This window comes from Myotis daubentonii, chromosome 4 (assembly GCF_963259705.1).
Source record: "Myotis daubentonii chromosome 4, mMyoDau2.1, whole genome shotgun sequence".
Lineage (NCBI taxonomy): Eukaryota > Metazoa > Chordata > Mammalia > Chiroptera > Vespertilionidae > Myotis > Myotis daubentonii.
This window is the reverse complement of record NC_081843.1, coordinates 98,481,875-98,505,857: the sequence shown is the minus strand read 5'-3', so window position 1 is coordinate 98,505,857 and position 23,983 is coordinate 98,481,875. Positions and strand designations below refer to the sequence as shown.

The following is a 23,983-nucleotide window of genomic DNA, read 5'->3' as shown; positions in this document are numbered from 1 at the left end:
AGGAGGATGTGAGGGGTAGAAGGTGGTCACGGGGGAAAAGAAAGGAGACCTCTGTAAGACTTTCAACAATAGAGATTCATTTTTTACAAAGGGACAGGATGTTAAATTCCTTATATTTTCAGGGATATCATTTTTACTATAAATAACAATTTGATAATAAAGAAACTGAGTCCCAGAGGCTAATAAGGCTGAAATCACAGAGCTAGTGAGTGACCAGGATACAGTCCCATTACATTCTAGAGCCCTCAAAACCACAATGTCATACAGCCTCTTCTCCACCAATCCCCTCCCTGTTGGTATCGATGGCCTCTGGTGCACAGGGTGTGGGGTTATTTTTGCATTGTTATTCCTCATTTTATGTCTGCTAGTTTAATGACCTTCCTGGTGCACGCTATTAAAATAATATTTCCAAATCCATCAGAACAGGAGAAACGACTGAGATTCTTATTGGACTTAAGAAAATGTATATACCAGTATGTCCGAGGAGAAAGTAAAAAAAAAATCAGCAGAGGTTAAAATAAATAAGGAGACAAGAAAAGCACATATGTATTTAGCCAAAGCATCAGGCCCACTAAAACAAACCAAATCACTACCTCTGTAAATCACACTTCCCCATTTCAGGGTCAAGATTGCACATGGACTGTCTGCCTCTCCTTAGTCAAGCACTGGGGTCCACCTTGCATAGAGAATAGCATGATTCTATCAGGTGTGACTGGATAAATGCTGTGAGTGAAGACTGAGTGAGGCTGGACTGAGAGGAGAAAGAGATTCATGGCAGAGCAAAATCAGCCTCATCGCTGCCACCAGGTGAGTGACTCAGCAGGCACAGCTGCCCCGCATGCATCAGGGGATATCTGAGGCTTCATTGGCAGCCTTATTCTCAGGACAGGCTATGGCACTCTTTAACTTAGGAATGAAGGAACCGCTAAGTGCTCTTTTGAAGCCCTGTGGTTAAAAACAGAATTGTAAATGGTTATGCTCTGTAGAGAAATTACACCACCAGCTGTGAGCTCTGGTTTGAAGGACAGAAATAAACTGGGAGTACTGACTACTACAAATCTGACAATGCTAAAGAAGCATGAAATAAACTTAAAATTCCTCATGGGTTCCAGAATATATACAACTAAATGACCGCATTTCACTACAAATGAACTGACATTTGAAAGAAAAGACACCTTTTCATTAGCGACATGGTCAAAGTTTAAAGTATTCCTTATCTTAAACTCAAGGCAATGTACTAGTAAACTTGAAGTTAGATATTCTTTCACTAAACCCATGTTCCATAAGGAAAAGCAGTATTTCCCTACTTGAGTATTTTTTTTTAAAAATCATTAAAGATTTATAAATAACATGACCTCATTTTTTGAACTAGAAATAAATATTGCAAAAAAATAATAAAAAGTAATAAAAATTAAATAAAAATTAATAAAATTAAATAAAAACAATATCTTCAAAATGAAAAGAACAGTCTACAAAAGCTTTGTCCCGTTTTTGTTTAAAATGGAAATTTTTAGTGCAGTTCTTTACTTTTACAAGAATGTGTTATTTGGACTCATTTATTTTTTTTAAATGCTAGTGTCTACAAAAGTGGGAAATGCATATGAGAAGAAAGAAACAGGTAAATATAAGTAGGAGATGTCCTTGATAGCAAATTATCAGCAAAATTACAAGGATTTTCAAATTTGAAAGGCACATTAAATGCTATTCAGGACCCTGAAAACTGAGAAACAAGTGTATAAGAGTTATAAATTACTTTTCCCCCTACTAAAATGTGTAAGATTTGCAAATACACTTGACAATTGGTATTAAGCCTAGGAATTAGGCTAGCGAAACGCCTTGCCTCAAGTAAAACGTAGTCTCAAGAGGCAGCATAAAAGATCCTGAAGCAGAACAGACTTACTCTGTAGACTAATGGCAATTTTAGATTGGGGGATGAGGTTATCCTTTTATAATACAAAATAAATGAACACAGTAATTGTAGGCACAGACTCCTGTTGTAAGCCTCTATTCACAGACTTGTGGCATGGCTATAGCGCATCTGCTTTAGGCGTTTGGTTAATCAAAATTATACAATGGATTTTTTGATGCTAACATTAAAAACTTACTTATCACTATTTAAAGAGTAGGTGACAGCAGGAAACACTACATTTTAATCAGAAAACATTTTATGCATTTTTATTGTTTTAGATCAATAACGGTTTAAAAATGCTGGAACTTAAAAATCTTCTGAACCTGATTTTTAAATAAAATTGTTTCATTATCAATATATTAGTTCATGATAAAAAGGTCATTATCAAACATACAGTACAATATTCACTTCGCTATATATGTTGTAAAAAGAAAGTAATTCCTTCACTTGATTATTTTCCAAATCAAAGTCTTTAGTATTTAATAAGTAAGGGTTCATAACTTTTAAGTTAACTGCTGAATATTTCTGTTTATTACAGTTTTTTTTCTATCTACCACAGTTTGTTAGTCTGTAAAGTATTCATGGTGGAATATCGTATTCATTTTGGAGCACAGAATATAGCACATGCTTATTACTTAATGTTATTAATAGTGAATTATAATGCCTGCTTTGCCACATCTCCCTTGTTAGAGCCTTCTGACCGATTTAACTGATGCTGCATTGTGTCATCTCTCTGATGTCTTCATTTCCCACCTCACTGAAAAGATTTCTCTGATTGCCTCTACCTGGTGAATCACGCTATCCTTTAAGTCAGTTATGGCGAACCTTTTGAGCTCGGCGTGTCAGCATTTTGAAAAACCCTATATAAATTTCACATATAGAAATTTTTTGATATTTGCAGCCATAGTAAAACAAAGATTTATATTTTTGATATTTATTTTATATATTTGAGTTCCATTTAACAAAGAAAAATCAACCCAAAAAATGAGTTCGTGTGTCACCTCTGATATGCGTGTCATAGGTTCGCCATCACTGCTTTAAGTCAAACCCTGTTCTTCCTCTTTCAACAATATGACTTTTAGTGATCTCTCTAAAGTAACTCACATTACACTGCCCCTAATTGTCAGTTACACTGAATATCACCTTTATTTCCCTAATTAGATGGCAAGTTTCTCCTACATTTCGGGGTGGGTGTTTCAATGCCTTACATTCTGGCCAGCTCAGATTACTGCCTTGTAGACAGAGGGTAGTGCTTATCACCTTAAAGATTTAAGCGGCGGGAGAAAAACAACGTTTAGTTAAGAGCTGACTACAGAAATTCTTTTAGAGAAAAAAACATTCTAAGAAGGGAGAGGAATGGTGGTAAATAGTAATATAGCTTGAAGCTGGAGTAGAATGTGCTGGACAGCCATTGTAAAATGTCAGTCTAGTAAACAGAGCTCAGTAGTGTGTGTGTGTGTGTGTGCATACAATTTTTGGAGAGTATCTTGGTTTTGATCAGTACATAGGATGGGGTCCTGTACCAATTTAATTAAATTTCAAAGGACAGATATCTGTTTCAAATCAGCAAACATCTAGGCAGCCAGCATCTCCAGGTTAGATTATTATTGAACAGTGTCCTTTCTTCCAAGCCCAGTTTTTTATCCCAACTATTGAATGAGACTGTTCCCAAAGGACTCTTGCTTTATAAAATGTAGGCCTGAGTAAAACAGTTTTTGACTGACCAATACTCCCACTGATAACAAAGAGAAAGGCCCGAATCTTTCAAGAAATTCTGTTTAATGGCATGAGACAGCTGCTAAAGCGAGATAACTAGAGGGATTAGATTCCAGAGGTCAAAAGTGTGGAGAGGTGAACTGTTGATTACAATGTAGCTGCTTATTATACTAGGAACTGACAAGAGGCTGAAATTCTAACCCCGGGACAGGGAAACTAGGAGGATTTTTATAGAGGTCTTTAGGGCCTGTAATTAGTTTGGAAATTGAGTGGTCTCAACCACAAAAATGATATTCCCTAATGTCGGTTATTAAATTGAAAGTTGAAATTGGAAGTTTAGGAGGAGGAAGCTAAAATTCTAAGCTGAAAAGCCCTGAAATCCAAAGCAGAGGTTTTGTTGTTGTTGTTTGTTTGTTTTGCTAACTCTTGTTGTTGCACAATGATTAGAGTTAGGGACCGGGGTGAGTGGCCCTGGTGCAGAAACAGGCTCTCCACTGGAAGCCCTAGGCAGTGGTTCTCAACCTTCCTAGTTCCTCATGTTGTGGTGACCCCCAATTTTATTGTTACAAATTAAACATAATTAAAGCATAGTGATTAATCACAAAAACAATATGTAATTATCTATGTGTTTTCTGATGGTCTTAGGCGACCCCTGTGAAAGGGTCGTTCGACCCCCAAAGGGGTCGCGACCCACAGGTTGAGAACCGCTTCCCTAGAGGGTCACGCTAGAGACACTGACAAACCTGAGATAGACGGAACCTAAAGGAAACTGAAAATTGGCCTTGGTTTAGCTCAACTCTGATTTGAATACCGTAATAATCTCCCTCTTTCATTGCTCATCATAGAAAATGGTGACTATTTTCTAAAGAAATACATTGTCATTTGAGACTCTTCTAGGTTTACAGACTACCCGACATCCAGCTAAAAATTACTAGACTAACAACAAATAGGACATTAGTCCCAGTCTTGCCTCTCCGGTACCCCTCTGAAAATCAAACACAAAAACCTGTCACCTTATTGAGATATTAAAATTCACTAACAATGATTATAAAATCAGTAAGATTAACATGTTCAAGAAAATAGAGGAAAATATTAAAAAAAAACAAATGTTAATAAGACAGAAAATTTCACCAGAGATTGCCATCTCTATAAAAAGGAAGAAATGGCTGTCAACTAAAGCAGTCAGTATTTGGACTATGTTTTCTTTGGATGGACATATTTTCTTTGATAGGACTCTTGCTTCCTTGAAGCAGAATGTAAGTTGCATGCTGGTGTTTTCTAACAATATATTCCCAGCATATGTCACAGTGAATTATAAAAAAAAAAATTACAGGCCCCAAGTAAAACACTTTTCATATAAATAGGATGGAACACTAAAAATGACATCTGTTCTCCCATGTTCAGATAAATTAGGAAATTCCAAATTAATGAGAGAATAAAAAAAAAACATCACAGAAAAGATCTACTGAAGATAGTAAAGATCTAGGAAAACATGGAATATGGTTTAAATTTAATTATTTAGTAAGCAGATGTGGGTAGTAAATAGGAGAATCTCCTCAGAGTGTCAATGGACGAAGACCTTATGTGGCATGAGGATATGAGCTAGCTTGCATGATTCCAGGCAGAAATGCTATCAAGGCATCTGTCACTGGGATAAGCTAAGCATACATATAGAAACAACTTATCATTAAAAAAAACAGATTTTTTTTTTTACAATTTTTTTACCAGGAGTTAACCCAATGAAGTGTCAAGAAATATAATTGAGATTTTATCGTAATCATGTGCTAACAGATAGCCTGCTCTACTTTTATGGATGCTGGCAGAAGACACCAGGCCCCTGGGTCCCCCCTGAAGGACTTGATTACTAATGTCACAGCACACAGCACGAGCTCTCATTCAGAACAGTCTTAGCAAGAGAGAGAGCGTGTCTCCTCCCAGAATGGAAGGCAGGTTTGTTGTCACCCAATACATTTAATGATTACCTCGGGCGAAGGCCAACCTAAATTTCTGGCAGTCCATTGTAGAATATTAGGGTATCCTAATCCCAAATTCCTCTGCATGTACCTGGGCCACTTCATGTCACTCTCTTGAGACTTTGGGGTAAGGGAAATCAGAGAAAACATGAAGCTCATCTTGCTTCCCATGTCGTGAGAAATCAAGTCATTTATCTCTGACCCAGGAGTGTGGAGCCTTCTGCCCTGACCCAGGAGTGTGGAGCCTTCGGCAAGGCATTCATAAAGTTGTATCCAGACTAATTACCTATCATGCAAGTAGGGTATAATCTCAATAGCAAGGTGTGAATGCTACCAGTACACATCTTCAAAACGTGGTTATTGAACCACTGACATTCCCAGATTTATTTATATTTTTATATTTGGCTAAGGATTACATGGGACATTTTATTATTTTTCCATTTTTATGTTTAAGATCACTAATGGTTTTGAACAATTGTTCATATGTTGATTTACTATTTTGGCATCACTCTGTTAATTACTTATTCTTTCTTGATCTTTAACTGTTTTATATTCTCTTTGGAATGTTTATTTTCTTTTTGTGGGATGTTTTGAATATATTCATGGTATCAATCCTTACTCACTTATATGCATGGCTATATCTTACACCAGGTTATGACCTGTTTTTCAAGTTTTGTTTGGACATAATTTGATGCAGAAATAAAATAATTTTAATATTATCACATTTATCAATATTTTATGAATGTGATATTTATGTCTTTTATAAAAAATCCCTCCCACCCCAATTACAAAATGTAGTCCACTTCAGTTTCCTCTAAAGCTCTTAAATTTTTTATTGTATAAATAATTGTTTAATCGATGTGTAATTTATTTGTGTATATATGCACAAGGAATTCTTGCCGGGAGCCGGTCCATCCTTGCTGTTTCAAGGGACCTGGCATATATGGCATATGGTTCTTAATATGTTTGCTCACCTTCTTGGCACTGTGTTTTAACCAAGGTCACCTCTCCGAGAAAGGTTGAATCCCCAGGTAGGGATTTTCCCCTGAAGTTAGGGAGGGAATAAAACCCCTCAACTAAGTGCCAGGCGGGTAATTAATCCCTTTAACTACGAACAATCATGCTTAAACTACATAATCTTTTCTCCCTGGAATGGAGATAAGAAACGCCCTAACCTTTGGAATAGAGATTGATAGGATTGAATCAACTGGTATAAATACAGTTGTAACAAGACAGAAACACTCAGAACTCAGAACACAGAACTCATGAGACAGAATTCAGAAGACAGAACCTACAGGGAGCCTGGAGACAGAAGAACTTCACTGGAGAGAACATGGCAATAGATCCTGGACTGAACCTGACTACAGAAATTGGCAAGAGAACCTGACTAGAACATGGCGACCAAACCTGGCTGGAGAAGTCCCTGTGTCATTCCTTCTTCGCCGACTCCATCCACACCTTTGGGGACCCCTGGACCTGCTGGGGTTGGACCCCGGCAAATTCTAATTTTAGTTTCTCTAGATATCTAGTCAGTTGGTCTCTTTAAATGTACTTTTTGAATTTTCCTTCCCACAATGGTTAAAAATACTACCTTGGCCTTCTGTGAAGTTCAAACATTTATACATAGACTTAGACATCCAAGTATTTATTTTAGCCCTCTGAATTTGCTCTCATTCACCTATCTATACCTGTACTAGTACCATACTTAAGGAGCACCTTGTTGTGTGCTCCTTATCTCACACTATGCATAACCTCTGTTGTGGCTGGACCAGCCCTTGTGGTTCTTATTATGATTGCAAAATGGCCTCAGCAATAACCACCAGAAAACTTTGGAAGAAGGTTTGTTGCTTACATGTCTGGGAAACTACATGGTACACCTGGGGCCAACGGGGTTGCAGGTAGAGAATGAGTGTGTGCATATGGATCTTGGGGTTCTGCTTTCAGTGGGGTTGAAGGTAGGGACCTAGATTTTTGTGGGCTTTATGTGAATGTGAAACATAAAAGTGGGGATTTAAAATGTGGGCAGAGAAGAAGAAAAAAAGCAGCCCAAATGATTAGTTATTGAAATTAATCAAGATCTTTAAAAACAAAGGGGATGGGGTGGAGGGAGGCAGCCTGTGGCTGGTAATGGTTGATTACAGATAACTATCTTTGAGACAGATGCCTTAACAAATAAAGATTAAGTCAGACACATGTATTACAAAAGAAAACAAAATATTAGCAAACCAGATTCAGCAATACATTAAAACGATAATACACCAGGATTAAGGAACTTATTCCTGGAATACAAGGTGTACAACACCTACAAATTGCTAAAATTGATACACAACATTTTAAAAAATGGATAAAAAACACATGATTATATCAATCAATGCAGAAAAAGCATTTTAGAAAACTGGTACCCATTTATGATAAACACTTTCAACAAAGTGTGAATAGAGGGAACATACCTCAATATAATAAAGGCAACATATGACAAACTCATAGCCCACATCATACTTAATGGGCAAAAACTAAAAGTGTTTCCCTTAAGATCAGAAATAAGACAGGGATGTCCACTTTTACCAACCTTACTCAACATAGTATTTCAAGTCCTAGTGACAGCAATCAGACAAGAAAAATAAATACAAGTCATTCAAATTGGAAAGAAAGAAGTACAACTGTCATTATTTGCAGGTGACACAATACTGATTATATATTGCAAATGCTAAATAGTCCACCAGAAAATTACTAGAACTAACTAATGAATTCAGTAATGTAGCAGTATACAAACTAAATATCCAGAAATTATTTGCATTTTATACACCAATAATGAACTATAAGAAAGGGAAACTATGAAAACAATCTCATTCACAATTGCTTTAAAAAGAATAAAATGTCTAGGAATAAATTAACTGAGGATGTAAAAGACCTGTACTCAGAAAATTATAAGACGCTGAAGAATGAAACTGAAGAAGCTACAAATAAGTGGAAATATATACCATGTTCATGGATAGGAAGAATTAATACCATATTACCCCAAGCAATCCAGAGATTCAACACAATTCCAACCAATATACCAATGAGGTATTTCACAAAGCTAGAACAAATATTCTAAAAATTTATATGGAACTACAAAAGAACCCGAATAGCCACAGCAATTTTGAGAAAGAAAAACAAAGATGGAGAAACCACACTTCCTGATATTAAACTATACTATAAGGCCATAGTAATCAAAATGGCATGGTATTGGCATAAAAACATATATATCAATGGAACAGAATAGAGAACCCAGAAATAAATCCACACCTTGTGGTCAATTAATATTTGACAAAGGAGACAAAAACATACAATAGGGGAAAGATAGTCTATTCAATAAATGGCATTGGCAAAATTGGGCCAATACGTGTAACAAATGAAAGTAGACCACCTTCTTACACCACACACAAGACAAAAGTCAAAATAGAGTAAAGACTTAACTGGTAGATTATAAAAGCCATACAAATTCTTGAAGAAAACAATAGGCAGTAAAATCTTGGACATTTCTTGTAGCAATACTTTTTCTAATATATCTCCTCCAACAAGGGAAACAACAGGAAAAATAAACAAATGGGACTACATCAAACTAAAATGTTTTGCACAGCAAAAGAAACCATCAACAAAATAAAAAGACAACCCACTGAGTGGGAGAACATATACACAGATAGTGGCTCAAATATACTATAGATGTAATCAGATGAAATATCAGGCTTAAAGATATCTCATTATATTTTTAAACATACTCTTACCAAATGATTAAATAAGAACTCTGAAATTTTTATTTTAGTCTAGAACCCTAATATAATGTTAGTCATAAACTGAATTTAATAATCTGCCAATAAAATGATAATTGTAAAGGATCAAGAAAATCAAGAATGTGTTGAAAAAAAGATCAAAGAGGTGTATAGTTAGAGGAAAAAGAGTCATATCTTAACAGGTATCAATATGTCATAAAGATTTACATAGTGTAATTCCTGATAATTTTTTAAACAGGTTATTTTTTCTATCTCAAATATATTATTTCTGTTATTTATAATATTATGTATTTTCAACATTTAAATAAAGTCTTACAAATATTCAAACATCTTTTTTAAAAATATATTTTTATTGATTTCACAGAGGAAGGGAGAGGGAGATAGAGCGAGAAACATCAGTGATGAGAGAGAATCATTGATCCACTGCCTCCTGCACACCCCACACTGGGAATTGAGCCCACAAGTTGATCATGTGACTTGACTGGGAATCAAACCATGATCTCTTGGTTCATAGGTCAATGCTCAGCCAGCAGGACAAATTCGAACATCTTTATTCCTACACAATTATCCATAGCTCTCTCATACTTGAGATTGTGTAGCTGATTCAAGCATTTATATGTATGATTAAAATAAATGTTAAAAGATTTACATCAGTATCATAAATACATTTATAAATGTTTCTATATGAGTTTCTAGCATTGAAAATGTGGTCAAGTCACTGTAGTAAGACCTTTTGAATATATTCATTAAATTCACAAATTCCAGATATTCTAATCTAGTAGGAAGGACTTTACACATTAGTCACTAATGTGTGTTTCAACAACAGTTCCCACTGAAATATAAATATGGGTATCTAGACATTATTTCAATCTCTTAGGACAGAAAGTTGAATGCTACCCAAATCATGAAATTATTTACAATATGGGGAAATACTAATTGATTTTTTTACATATTTAGTATGGTTAATTCCACTAAGTATATTTGGAATTGTAGAATGGGATTTCAAATGTAAATATGGTACAATAGTCAATTAAATAAAATTTGTCATACACACGATGGCATATACCATTATTTCTTTTTTGTTATTCAGAGTCAAGTGTTAAATCCTAAATAACAGCATTTCAGATAAAAGATAATCTTGGGGACAAGAAACTTGATGCTAATCAGAAACTGTACATATTGAATGACTTGATGTTTTCCTTATGTATGAAAGAATGACTTTTATGCAACCTGGAGGAATCTATCAAATAGGGATCTAAACCACGATAAATCTTCTCTGATTAAATTGTGGTGTTCAAAAAATCCACAGTACTCTGTAGTTATGTATATTTACCTACCCATGTTTTGAAAAATATTCATAACAACAAGAGGAAATATAATTCGTGCAGCACATCTTGGCAATCTCGCTAATGCAAGGTGATTCAAACATTGCCTTTCTTTTCTTAACTGTCCCTAGGATATATTTTTCATTTTTCCTAATTTAAAATTTTTCCACCCCTAGCAGTTCCAGCAGTTCTCATAAACATGTTTGTCAGCTAAGATTTCTCTTAAAAATTCCCCAAGAGCACATTACATGTACATTTCTTGTTTAAAGGGATGCTTCTGAATAAATTCAATGAAAGTTATTTGTACATATGTCTCAATTTTAAATACAAGCTATCACAGATCATAACATATTAACATCAAACTGACTCTAGAAGCTGATTTGCAAGCTGTCCATGGATATAAAAGAATATAGAAAAACTATTCAGGCCTATTCCACATCAAGTCAAAACTGATAAAAAAAATATATGTACTTATGTTCACCTTCATTGTCCTTCAGGGTGAAGTTTGGATTTATAGACAGGTGTTCATCAAGAAAGAAGTTAAACCTTGGTCCATTGGCAAAATCATCTTTATCGGTGGCACTGATGGTATGAATAACCTAAAGAGAAAAACAAACACTGAATAGTAAATTTAACTTGGCTTATTCCCTTGATTTTAATTATATTACAACATTTTCAGTTGTTAACACAAAAGGATTTTTAAAAGACCTCTTGTACCATCCTGAGTGCTTTCGTATTCATCTAGTAAAAGTACCAATGAACTTGCTCTCATCTGCATTGATTTCAGGAAACATATTATGGTACAGTTTATAAGTATTCACATTTTATTTTCTAGCATGGCACAAACATTAGTTTTTGTTTTGTTTTGTTTTTTCCTTTATCACCCACAGTACCTTGGGGCCAATTAGTTTTAAGATTTTGTTTGAACATCTGTTTGGGGAGACATGAGATATTGTTTGTAGAAATATAAATATCCCAGTGTTGATATAGAATGATCTTAGAGTATATGTTAGTCTCAACCAGTAAATGCAAAAGCAGGGGAGTCTTATTGGTATTTTTGTTATTTTTTTAATGTTTCAGGAAACCTTTCTGATCATGGTGCGGCTCCTGTATTTCAAGGATGGGGAACTTGAGTCCCCTAAGGAGTGTGATGTGCCTGAAATCTGAATGGTAAAATAATGGCACAGGCAAAACCACATCACTCAGAGCTTCACGGGACATTTTTCATCTCTAGTGAGAGAAAACAATCCCAAAATTTGGATTCTTTGCACATTAAGAAGCAGAGAATATTGGCATATGTAAGTAACATATTCCGGATGGCCTAAAAACTGAATATAAATTTCAATATCAATAGCTATAGCCATTATTAGTATACTCTTAAAAATAGATATCCAAACAAATTAGCAAGATAATATTTTCCTCTTTTCAAAATTAACGGGATACTTCTGAATAAATACAATGAACATTATTTCAACATTCCTCAATGTTAAATACAAGCTATTCACCTAATGCTTAGGTATCCTCTTTACAGTCTTTCCTATTTTTCACATTCAGGAAAAATAAAAACAAAGAGAGAGAGATAGAGAGAGAGGGGGAGAGAGAGAGAAAAAGAGAGAGTGAGGGCAAAAAAAGCCATAAAAATCTCATTTCCTGTATGTGAAATATTGTACATCCATTACAGAAATTGAGATTTTGAAGAATATTTTACTCAATATTAACCAAGTGAAATAATCACCAAAAGGTACCATAGTTAAAACCGAAATTCCTCTCCATGTACTAAGCCCATGATAATGTCAGGGTCATGAGGAGGAAGATAAAAGCACTGAGAAGGTGTGGTCAGTGAGAGTTGGACAAGACAAGCATGTGTTTTCATGAAGTGAAAGTGAAGATAGTGTGGTCCATTTCCTCCATATATTCACATGGCCCACTCCTTTCTATCACTACTCAAAATGTACTGTTTTAGCAAGGGATCTAGGTGAAAGCCCATCCCTCTTATGTCCCCCAAGAATTCTTCATCCTGCTTTCACGTATTTGTTCATTTTTGGTTTCCTTTTTATTTAAAGCACTAGTGCTCCAGTGCACAGATTCATGCACATTGAAAGGAACTTAATTAGAAGGTGGCCAGTGGGGTGGGACTGGACAAGACAGGTCGGGCATGCCCTGAAGGCAACCTCCCCAGGTTCCTCCCTGGCCGGCCACACCTGGGGCAATGTCAGGGCTCGAAGGGCATCTGCAGAGTGAGCGGGGGCTCCCTCCAGCAGGAGGGGTCCCCTCAGGCCGAAAACAACTCTCTAACACCCCCTGAGGGGTCCTGGGTTGCAAGAGGGCAGTTCTTGAGTGATGAACCCCAGAATGGGGCTCCCTCCTCTCTGGTTCTTGGGTGCATCACCCTGTATTGAGCATCTGCCCCCTGGTGGTCATTGCATGTCATAGCTACCAGTCCAACAGTCAGACGGTTGCTTAACCTTTTATATATCAGGATAGCTAGTCTCTGTTTAGATAGTTTACTTCCTTGTTATTGTCTCTTGGCTATGATTATTGACTAATTGATGAATAATCAGAAGTCATCTAAAATATTTTTCTCAAGTATATGTACTCTCTATGGAGAGTACAGTGTGTGCATATGACAAACATAGCTACATGCTCTACATGTCAGTTACTTACTAAAAAACAAACAAAAAAGACAAATTTCAAGGTTGTGTTCAGGGTTAAATAAGATAAATATGCTTTTAACTTGGAAAATAAATGTCCTCTTACCCCTACTCTTCATTCATTGTGATTCTCCAATTTGCAATTTTATCTTGGCAATGATCCCTTATAACATACTGCCACATTTAAAGTTCACTTCTTATTCTAGAAAGCAATTTTGGAGGGGATTGGTGGAGAACAGGTAACTTAAATCAAAGACTATTTTGTTTCTTGTTATTACTTCTTTGGGGCAATTATATTCTCATTTCAAAATTAGTTTATATGCTTTTTTAAATTTTCTTAATATTTTTATAAACATGAGCTTACTCTTTTTGTAAATCTCTGATGTAATTCATATTATGTTGTATTTCCTGGTTTCCTGTTGCCTTTAGTAAAATATATTTCCATGTTTATCAAGGTAATTTTAAATCTGAATTCATTTGGTAAATATGTCTGGGTGAGAGGGTTCTTGGTCTCATCTACATAGAAAATGATGAGGTGATTATCATGAGTTTTGTTTCAGAGTGAACCATTCATCTTGAACTGTTGTAGAATTGTGAGTCATGCATCTATACTTAATTTTTCCCATAACATTTCTGAGAAATGCTTCCAAAAACCTAGAATGTTGTTCCATTTTTATCTAGAAGTCAGATAATTTTTGGATATGAGATGGGATATTTCAACTTTTCTGTTTTACTAATCACCTTTTCTCTTTCATTAGCAAATAGGATTTCCATGTATTGTCTCCTCAGACTTTTACTAGGAGACATACTTAAGAAATTAATGTTTATAATTTCCAGAAGATTTCAACTTCTGCTAGATAGACCTATAATTGACATGTCTCTGTCATCAGTATTTTCTACACTCTCAGAGTTATGACTTATCTACATTGATTTTTAGAAACACAGTCACAGATTTAATCAACCAAAGGAGAAAAAAAATAAAAAATAGAGTTGGTATTTATAAATAATTGCTAGAATAATTCTTTATAATGCCCATGAGTAAATATTTACTTTTGGCAAAAACTAATTAGAACCAATTTTGATTTCTTTTATCAAATAAATGTATTCTCTTGTTTAAATGTGTTTTCCAAAGTCTATTATTTCTGGAGAAATTTTTAGGAAAAAAATATAGTGTCACAGTTTTATAAAAATAACAATCTTCTATTAGGTAAATGATCTAGCCCTAACTAAACATTTACATTAAAAAGAGCATTCTATACCAGATAGGTATGGCTCAGTGGTTGAACACCATCTCATGCACCAAAAGGTCTCTGGTTGGATTCCTGGTCAGGGCCCAAGCCTGGGTTTTGGGCTCAATCCCCAGTAGGGGGCATGCAGGAGACAGCTAATCACTGTTTCTCTCTCATCAATGTTTGTCCCTCTCTCTCTCTGAAGTTAATAAAAATATATATATATTTTAAAAGAGCATTCTATGGAAAACATCACATCTTCTTTAAATTAATCAACAAGTATGCTTTATTTTTTTTCTTTATTGATTAAGGTATTACATATGTGTCCTTATCCCCCACCATTTCCCCCTTACCCCCCCCCCCCACACACACACACCACTCATGCCCTCACCTGCCTGGTGTCTGTGGGATTATGAATATATTTGCTAATATAATTATAATGACTTTGTTAGTTAAATGAGTTTGATCCTGACATAGTGTAAAATCTCTACTGATCTAACTTTACTTTTTTCCCAAAGATGTATTGTTAATTGGATGCGATGAGGCAGAGACTTGTGTTAGTTAATAAAATATTTTATTTTATATATTCTATTTCCTAAGTTTAATTCCAATGGAAAACACACACACACACACACACACACACACACACACACACACACACGGAAGAGAGAGAGAGATTAAAAGCATTCCTTCATTTATTTTCTTCTTTAAAATAAATCTTTGCTGTTGAAAGTATTACATATGTCCCTTCCCCACCTAAAACCTCTCCCTCCCTTCATTTATTTTCAAATTTTCTAGGTTAGGTACATCTTAATTATTTTGAATTTACTCTATTTTGGGAACTGACATCAAATTTTATGCATGCATGATTTTCTTTTTAAAAATGTATTTCTTTTCTTTATAATTCTTTATTGTTGAAACTATTACATATATCTCCTTTTCCCCCCATTGACTCCCTCCAGGATCCGCCCCCCCCCCCCCCCCCCGCCTTAACCCCAGGACCTTGCCGCCTCATTGTCTGTGTCCATGGGTCATGCATATATTCATACCCATTCCTTGGTCGATTACCTCCCACCTACCCAACCTCCCTGCCTCCCCATGCTAGGTACTTAAAAAACAGGAAAATATATTAACTCAGGGAAACATATTATTGCAGTTTACATTAATACCTGAATCACCATGATCTCTACTGTTATGTGGTTTAAAACTCTGCTTTCATAAAAGACCAGTCTCTTTGCCACAGTCACATGCTATTATATTTAGATGCACAGCATCTATATTAGAAATGTCTTTAATTCTAAAATTAAGTGTCATAGAGCTGAACCATGTAAATATGCTTCAGAAAGCCTATTTTACAAATCAGTTTAATAGAGTTCTCCATTCCAAATCTGCATCAAATTACACAAAGTTTCTTCAGAAATGCTACAAACATAAGGTTTAATAATCCCAGGACTGAAAAATTACATAACCAACCATTTTCCACTGTAAGCAGGGTTCATTTTAAAACTCACTACACAGATTGGCAATGAATAGTTTAAATACAAGTGCAATAAGCAATACTTTAAAAATGATGTTTTTATTCCCTCACTGACAAATCTAAATTCACTTTGTTGAAAGAGTTGGAAACAAATTTTGAGCAACATAAAGAACCCAATTATCTTATACTGACAGCTAAAGTCATATGACATTAAAACACAGCAATGATGCTCAATATAAATACAGTTTTTAAAGGGTAAAATGAAGTAATCACATAACTTAATCAAATTTTATTAGAATTTAGGGCTGCTAAGTCTAGTAATTAGTTTCTGAAAACAGTAACAGCTATGTGAATAAAAGAGCAATACTATATAAATTGAATAAATTATATGGTAGACTTGCAAGTAGCATGTCTTTCATAATTGTATTGATACTTCCTTTCCATCTTTTTGATATTTTATTCTCATCTATTTTTCAATTCACTTATTTTCTCTTCAGCTAAGTCTAATTTACTCTTACTACCAAGAACTGAAATTCTATATTCAGTTGCTATATATTTTAAATCTGTATTTATATTTTAAATTTTAAAGATTTTTCTCATCAATTATACCTTTATAATGTATGTTAAGAAAATAATATGCCGAAACCGGTTTGGCTCAGTGGATAGAGCGTCGGCCTGCGGACTGAAGGGTCCCAGGTTCGATTCCGGTCAAGGGCATGTACCTGGGTTGCGGGCACAACCCCAGTGGGGCGTGTGCAGGAGGCACCTGATCGATGTTTCTCTCTCATCGATGTTTCTAACTCTCTATCTCTCTCCCTTCCTCTCTGTAAAAAATCAATAAAATATATTTTAAAAAAAAGAAAATAATATTTAGGATTTATGCATACATTTCTGACACATTAAAAATGAAATTTGGTAAGTAAATCATTATTTATCTGTACCATAAAATTATTTACTGCTTTTAAAATGGTGATGTAGGAAAATTCTTAAGTTTCAGAGGTGACAATCTTAATATATTAATAAGAGACTAAAACATATAACTTGTACTTTAAAATATTATAATTTTCATCAACTTTGTCCTTATTCATGTTTTCTAATTTTTTTGTGGACAATAAATATGAAAAAAATTATGTAAAAAAGAATTCTCCATTTATATATAAAATACCACTCCTGGGAGTACTTAAAACACATAAGCAATGATTACTCTAGCAAGCCACTATTGATTGTTCCTCATACACGAATATATAAGACAATGTTTCTCAGGATTATAATTTCATCTGAAGCTTCTAAATAATTCGATGTTGTTTTGGATGATATCTTCATTCTGATTTACCAATGACAATAAAAGGGACTATTGGACTTATACCATTGGACCTATAACATTTTTACATCTCTAGATTCATCTATGACAGACAGACTTTCAGGTGATTCTTACGCAATGCATGGCGATGTAATCTCTTCCTTTTAAATGTGGTGTAAACTGTGTCTTGCTGCTGACCAATACAATATGGCAAAAATGTCGATACATCAATCATCTGATTACATTACCCTATATAAAGCTGTTTGCTAGCATTGTCTCACCAGAAATACAGTCCTTACTTGTATGGTGAAGTAAGTGTCTTTACTGGGAAAATCCTGATGTTCTCGGGTCTGCAGCTGAAAGGGACTCAATGTAGCTAGCAACCTTGTAAGCTTGAAAGAGGTCTCCAAGCCCCAGGTAAAAGCACAGCCCTGATTGATACCTTGATTATGGTATTGGGTCTGCAAAGACCCAGCTAAGCTATGAGCACATATCTGACTTCTGGAAACGAGACGCTCAAGAAGAGAAGAGAAATAAATGCACTTCCCCTTCAAAGTCCCCCACTTGTTTTATGTGCGTCAGCCACCCTGGCCTTCCTTCAGAATCACCATTCTCCTTTAACTAGGTGCCACATACACGCAGACTCATTTCCCATTTTCAAGCTCTTCTCTCCTGCCTTTGCTCTCCCACCTCCTTAATACATACACACTCTTCACATTGTTAAAACCATATCATCTCTTTGTACCAGTATCACACAATGGTTACTCGTGTCACTCCCTTGGGACTTCTAAAATGGATAAACCAGTGCATTCTCCCAATCTAGTCTCAAAGCTTCATTAGCACAGAAAAGTTCATGGTTTCCTTCTCATTTACTGTGGGGCGACACACAAAGCATTCAATATCATTTTATTGGTATAATGAATGCATGCTTGGATGAGTTAGTTTTTGAATTACAGTTGGGATTTGAAGAAAATTTATTTCCTATAATTCTAAAAAAATCTACCTGATACTTAAAATAAAGCTTTGTAAAATTATTTTCACTGGGCACAAAAATAGCATTTTGAGACTTGGGGTGGTGAACACACAATACAATATACAGATGATGCATTATAGAATTTTACACCTGAAACCTACATAGTTTTATTAATGAACAAATTCAATCAAATGAAAAAAAAAGAATAATAGAAATAGAGCTGCTTTTTCTTTTTTCCATTCAAATGACAGGAAGAGAACAATTAACTTACCTGGCCAGGCTTAGAATTTTCACAGACAACAATATCATATTCCCTGGCAAGTTCGGGTGGATTGTCATTGACATCCAGAACTCTAATACCCACTGTGACATGGCTGAGCAAACCAGGATTGTCTGCAAAACACACAGGGATGTATTTAGTATTTCCATGCACACTTTAGAGGTTTGGTTTTAAACAAATCTCCTTAATAGTGTAGCTTGTCACTAGCTCCATATGCTACAGCAGGACTTTTGGCAAAAGACAACTTTATGATGGCACTCCTTGCTAAACTCATTAACTTACAGGAAAATGAAAAATGAACACCAAGGCGTGCCATGAATGCTAAAATGGTATTTTTTGTCATATCAAGGAAATTATATGTTATTCGGAACTGGAGTGGGAGAAAGTTGTCAGACTTCATTGTATGCTGTCAGAGTCTAAGGGATGAACAATCAGTTTCATCATTAAACTAAGAAAAGCACAGCAGTTGGTTAAAAAAAAGTCACACGATCTTTAAAAAGTTCAAGGTTTCATATCTAAATAAACTTGGAGAAAATAGAAAGCTCTTTACACAAAGAATCATTCCCTTCTTATGGGAGAATATACACAGTGTGTGATGTCAAGTTCCACTTGGGGAAAATAAAGAAAAATTTAAATAGAAGTTAGCATGAATTCTCATAGAACTCCGGTATATAACAAAATATTATAGTTAATACAAAGATTATGCATACTTTGCTTTACCATTTATCAAGTCTTATTATACAGAATTAGAACTCAAGACAATGTGATAGTGTCAAAGTATACAGACAAAGAGAAACAGAAAAGAATCAGCCACAAATCCATTATATATGGACATTTAATATATGGTAAGGATGCTATTGCAGATTGGTGGGGAAAGTAAGATTGATCAATAAATGTTTGCAGCCTGGCTGGTGTTGTTCAGTGGTTGAGTGTCAACCTATGAACCTGGAGGCTATGGTTCAATTCCCAGTAAGGGTGCATGCCAGAATTATAGGCTGGATCCCCAGTAAGGGGTGTGCAGGAAGCAGCTGATCAATGATTCTTTCTCAACATTGATGTTTCTTTCTCCCTTCCTCTCTGAATCAATAAAAATATTTTAAAAAAAGAAATGGTTACAGTAAAATTTGTTATCTACATCATTATCATTATAAGGGCTGCAATTACACAATACACAAAATAATCTACAATAATAAAAGACAAACATGCAAATTGACCATACCTTTGCTACACTTTAAGCCACACCTGCCAGCCAATCAGAGCGACTATATGCAAATTAACCCATCCAGATGGCGGCCGGCAGCCATGGAGCTTTAGCAAGCAGGAGGCTTAGGTTGCCCCTGGCGATGGAAGAAGCCAAACTTCCCACGCCACCCTGGCTGGCTCTGAGCTCCACTCTAGGCTACAAAGTTTCAATTATAAAAGTAAATAAATCCCAGAATTAAAAAAAAAGAAAAGAAATAAAGGAGAGACTGGGAGCTTCCGTCGCTGGGGGGAGGGGGGAGGTTTGGACAGCCTGAAAATGGCCCTCAGCCCCTCACCCAGACTGGCCAGGCAACCAAGTGGGGACCCCCCACCCTAAAGGGGGTGTGGCCAGCCTGCAAACAGCCATTAGCCCCTCACCCAGGCTGGCCAAACCTCCATAGGGTGAGGATCCCTACGGGGGGGGGGGGGGGAGCTTGACCAGCCTGCAGAAAGCCATCAGCCCCTCACCCAGGCTGGCCAGGCACCCCAGTGGGGACCCCCACCCTGAAGGGGGTGTGACCAGCATGCAAATACTCATCAGGCCCTCACCGAGGCTGGCCAGGCACCCCAGCGGGACCCCCCACCCTGATCCGGGACACCCTTCAGGGCAAACCAGCCGGCCCCCACCCATGCACCAGGCCTCTATCCTATATAGTAAAAGGGTAATAAGCAAATTGACCCTAACAGCAGAACAACTGGGAATGACTGGTCACGATGACACACACTGACCACCAGGGGGCAGATGCTTAATGCAGGAGCTGCCCCCTGGTGGTCAGTGCATTCTCACAGGGGGAGCTCTGCTCAGCCACAAGCCAGGCTGATTGCTGCCAGCACAGCGGTGGTGGCGGGAGTCCCTCCCGCCTCCTCAGGAGCACTAAGGATGTCCGACTGCAGCTTAGGTCTGCTCCCTGCTGGCAAGTGGACATCCCCCGAGGGCTCCTGGGCTGCCAGAGGGATGTCTGACTGCCAGCTTGGGCCCAATCCCTCGGGGCGCAGGCCTAAACCAGGAGGTGGACATCCTCTGAGGGGTCCCAGACTGTAAGAGGGCATAGGCTTGGCTGAGGGACAATCTCGAGTGCACAAATTTTTGTGCCCCGGGCCCCTAGTCCTATATAATAAGAGAGGAATATTCTAATTAGCCATTACGCCCTGAGGCATAATGACCAAGCACTTCAGGACCAGATCAGGGATCAGCAGGAGGGTGGGCCAGTGAGGTACAAGAGGCTATGGAGAGCTACAGGAGTGCCGGGAGCCGGTCCATGCTTGCTGTTTCAAGGGACCTGGCATATATGGCATACTGTTCTTAATATGTTTGCTCACCTTCTTGGCACTATGTGTTTCAACCAAGGTCTCTGAGAAAGGTTGTTTTCCCAGGTAGGGATTTTCCCCTGAAGTTAGGGAGGGAATAAAACCCCTTAACTAAGTGCCAGGCGGGTAATTAATCACTTTAACTACAAACAATCATGCTTAAACTACATAATCTTTACTCCCTGGAATGGAGATAAGAAACGCCCTAACCTTTGTAATAGAGATTGATAGGATTGAATCAACTGGTATAAATACAGATGTAACAAGACAGAAAGAGACAGAGCTTAGAACAGAACTCAGAAGACAGAACCTACATGGAGCCTAGAGACAGAAGAACTTCGCTGGAGAGAACATGGCAAAAGATCCTGGACAGAAACTGGCCTCAGAACCTAGAGACAGAACCTAGTGAGAGAACATGGCAAAAGATCCTGGACTGAACCTGACTACAGAAATTGGCAAGAGAATCTGACTAGAACCTGGTGACTGAACCTGGCTGGAGAACCTGGACAGAACCTGGCTGGAGATCCTAACCAGAACTTCGCTGGAGATCCTAACCAGAACTTCGCTGGAGATTCAGACCAGAACCTCTCTGGAGATCCAGACCAGAACTTGGCTGGAGATCCTGGCTGGAGATCCTGGCTAGGCTGCTGATCAACTGAACGCTGTCTCCGTGTCCTTCCTTCTTCGCCGACTCCGTCCACACCTTTGGGGACCCCTGGACCTGCTGGGGTTGGACCCCAGCACAGGAGGGGCAGGGCAGCAAGCTATGAGGTGGGGGAGGGGGTAAGGGGGAGGGTGGCAGGGGAAGCTACAGGAGGGCAGCAGCGACCTACTGGCTCACGGATTTGTGCACAGGGCTACTAGTATATTAAATAATTAAGGACTTAAATGGGTAAAACAAAACTATATCTAATTTAGAAAAATATCAGTATGCAATATATTAAGTAAATACAAGCTTTCAAAACACAAAGTGCCCCAATCACAAAGATAAAACTGATTACATTCAAATGTAACTTTTTTTAGTTCCTCCAAATGTACCACAAAGAGGAAAAAATTTCACAAAATGAGTGAATATATTTGCTGACAATGGATTGTCTATTATATATATAATACAATGTATTAAATTGATAATAAAAAAGAGGCCAGCATAATATAAAAATTGGTAAAATTAATGACAAACATTTAACAGAATAGGTAATATAAATGCCAAATAAACACATAAAGTACTTTCAACATTAAAGAAATGAAGTTAATCAAAATAAGTTACTATTTAACACCAACCAGACTGATATAATATTAAAAAGTTTGACAAGATTTCTCCAAATGCTGGATATAAACCAATGGGAATGCTTATAAATTAAAGTAACCCTCATTGAAATCCTTTGTTAAAAATAAATTAATACAGGGTGCCCCCCAAAAAATGTATACACACTTTTTTTCTGCTAGTTCAATTGATGTTTCTTTCTTTTCATAGTTAACCCATTTAAACTACTAATTATTGAAATGTGTATACATTTTTGGAACACCCTATATGTTAAGTAACTTGCCCAAGTTCCAACTGCCTGTTATAAAGGGAAACAGAATTTAAAAAGAGACAGTCTTACTTCAGATACAGTGTCCTTGAATATTATGCATCACTGCCTAATAAAATAATGAAAGGATGGTAATGATAATACAATAATAAGTAATGAGCTGTAAATCAATAGCCTTTATGAACATAGAAGCAAAACTGGAGACGTATATATAATGAACACAATACAAAAACCAGAACAGTCTATATTCATTTAAAAAAAAATCTCTAAAATGTGCTCAGCTTCATACACAAGAACTAAAGCAAAAACAAGATATGCCTCACCTTTACTCTTTGTTCAGCAGGATATATGTGTAAAACTTGGAAAACCCATTATGAGTGTTCTGCTTTGTGACCTTAATTTACTTGTGAGTATTTTCTCTTATTAAAAGAGACTGCACTGGCATTCCTTATGATTTAAAAGAAACATTCTGGCAGTTCTCTGGGTGACAGGTTAAAGGAGGATATTTAGGAAGTGACAGGAAATTCTTTGGTGGAGGTGGTCCTTGCTTGGACAGGGGTTGGAGTGATGGAAATAATATAAAGTGGTTGCTTTATGAATATTTTTTAAAGCATAGCTGACAGAGGTTTCTGAAAAATTGGATGTGGAACAAAAGAAAAAGTGGAGCCCTAACCGATTTGGCTCAGTGGATAGAGCGTTGGCCTGCGGACTGAAAGGTCACAGGTTCGATTCTGGTCAAGGGCATGTACCTTGGTTGCGGGCACATCCCCAGTAGGAGGTGTGCAGGAGGCAGCTGATGGATGTTTCTCTCTCATCGATGTTTCTAACTCTCTATCCCTCTCCCTTCCTCTCTGTAAAAAATCAATAAAATATATTTTTAAAAAAAGAAAAAGTGGAGCTGAATATGACTCTGAGTGATTTACGTGAGGAATTTGGACGTTATAAGCCTGGCCATCTGGGCAACTTCACCAGGAAGCTGCAAGCCCATGCTCCCCAGGAAATGACCAGGCCATTCCCTGCAGATCACTGGGGAGAAAGGATCAAACAAAGGGAAGTCGTGCACATGCACAGTAGAGTCGGGGTGCCCTAGGGAAGGTGCTTGCCTGTCAGTCTAACCTGGGAACAAAGATAACTGTCTAGGTGGGCAGAGCCACTGATCCCACAAAATCCTGAGGGACTCATTGGTTAAGCTCCTGGTTATAACTCCAGACAGAGTTCTCTGGCTCTCGCCTCTTCCTTTGCTCCTGCTCCCTAACGCTCTCTTGCTCCGTGACTGGCACTTGCCCATGCGCTAG

The 23,983-nt window shown here is 37.0% G+C and overlaps 1 protein-coding gene across 4 annotated transcripts in view; it reads right to left on the bottom strand.

Moving 5' to 3' along the window:
• Positions 1-23,983, bottom strand: part of CDH18 (cadherin 18) — a 707,444-nt gene that overhangs the window by 10,841 nt on the left and 672,620 nt on the right. For all 4 annotated transcript variants that reach the window (XM_059694741.1, XM_059694743.1, XM_059694744.1 and 1 more), the window contains exons 9-10: positions 18,598-18,719; positions 11,178-11,295 (exon numbers count right to left, since the gene is read on the bottom strand). In XM_059694741.1, coding sequence (XP_059550724.1) covers positions 11,178-11,295; positions 18,598-18,719 — 240 coding nt within the window. The remainder of the gene's footprint in view (positions 1-11,177; positions 11,296-18,597; positions 18,720-23,983) is intronic.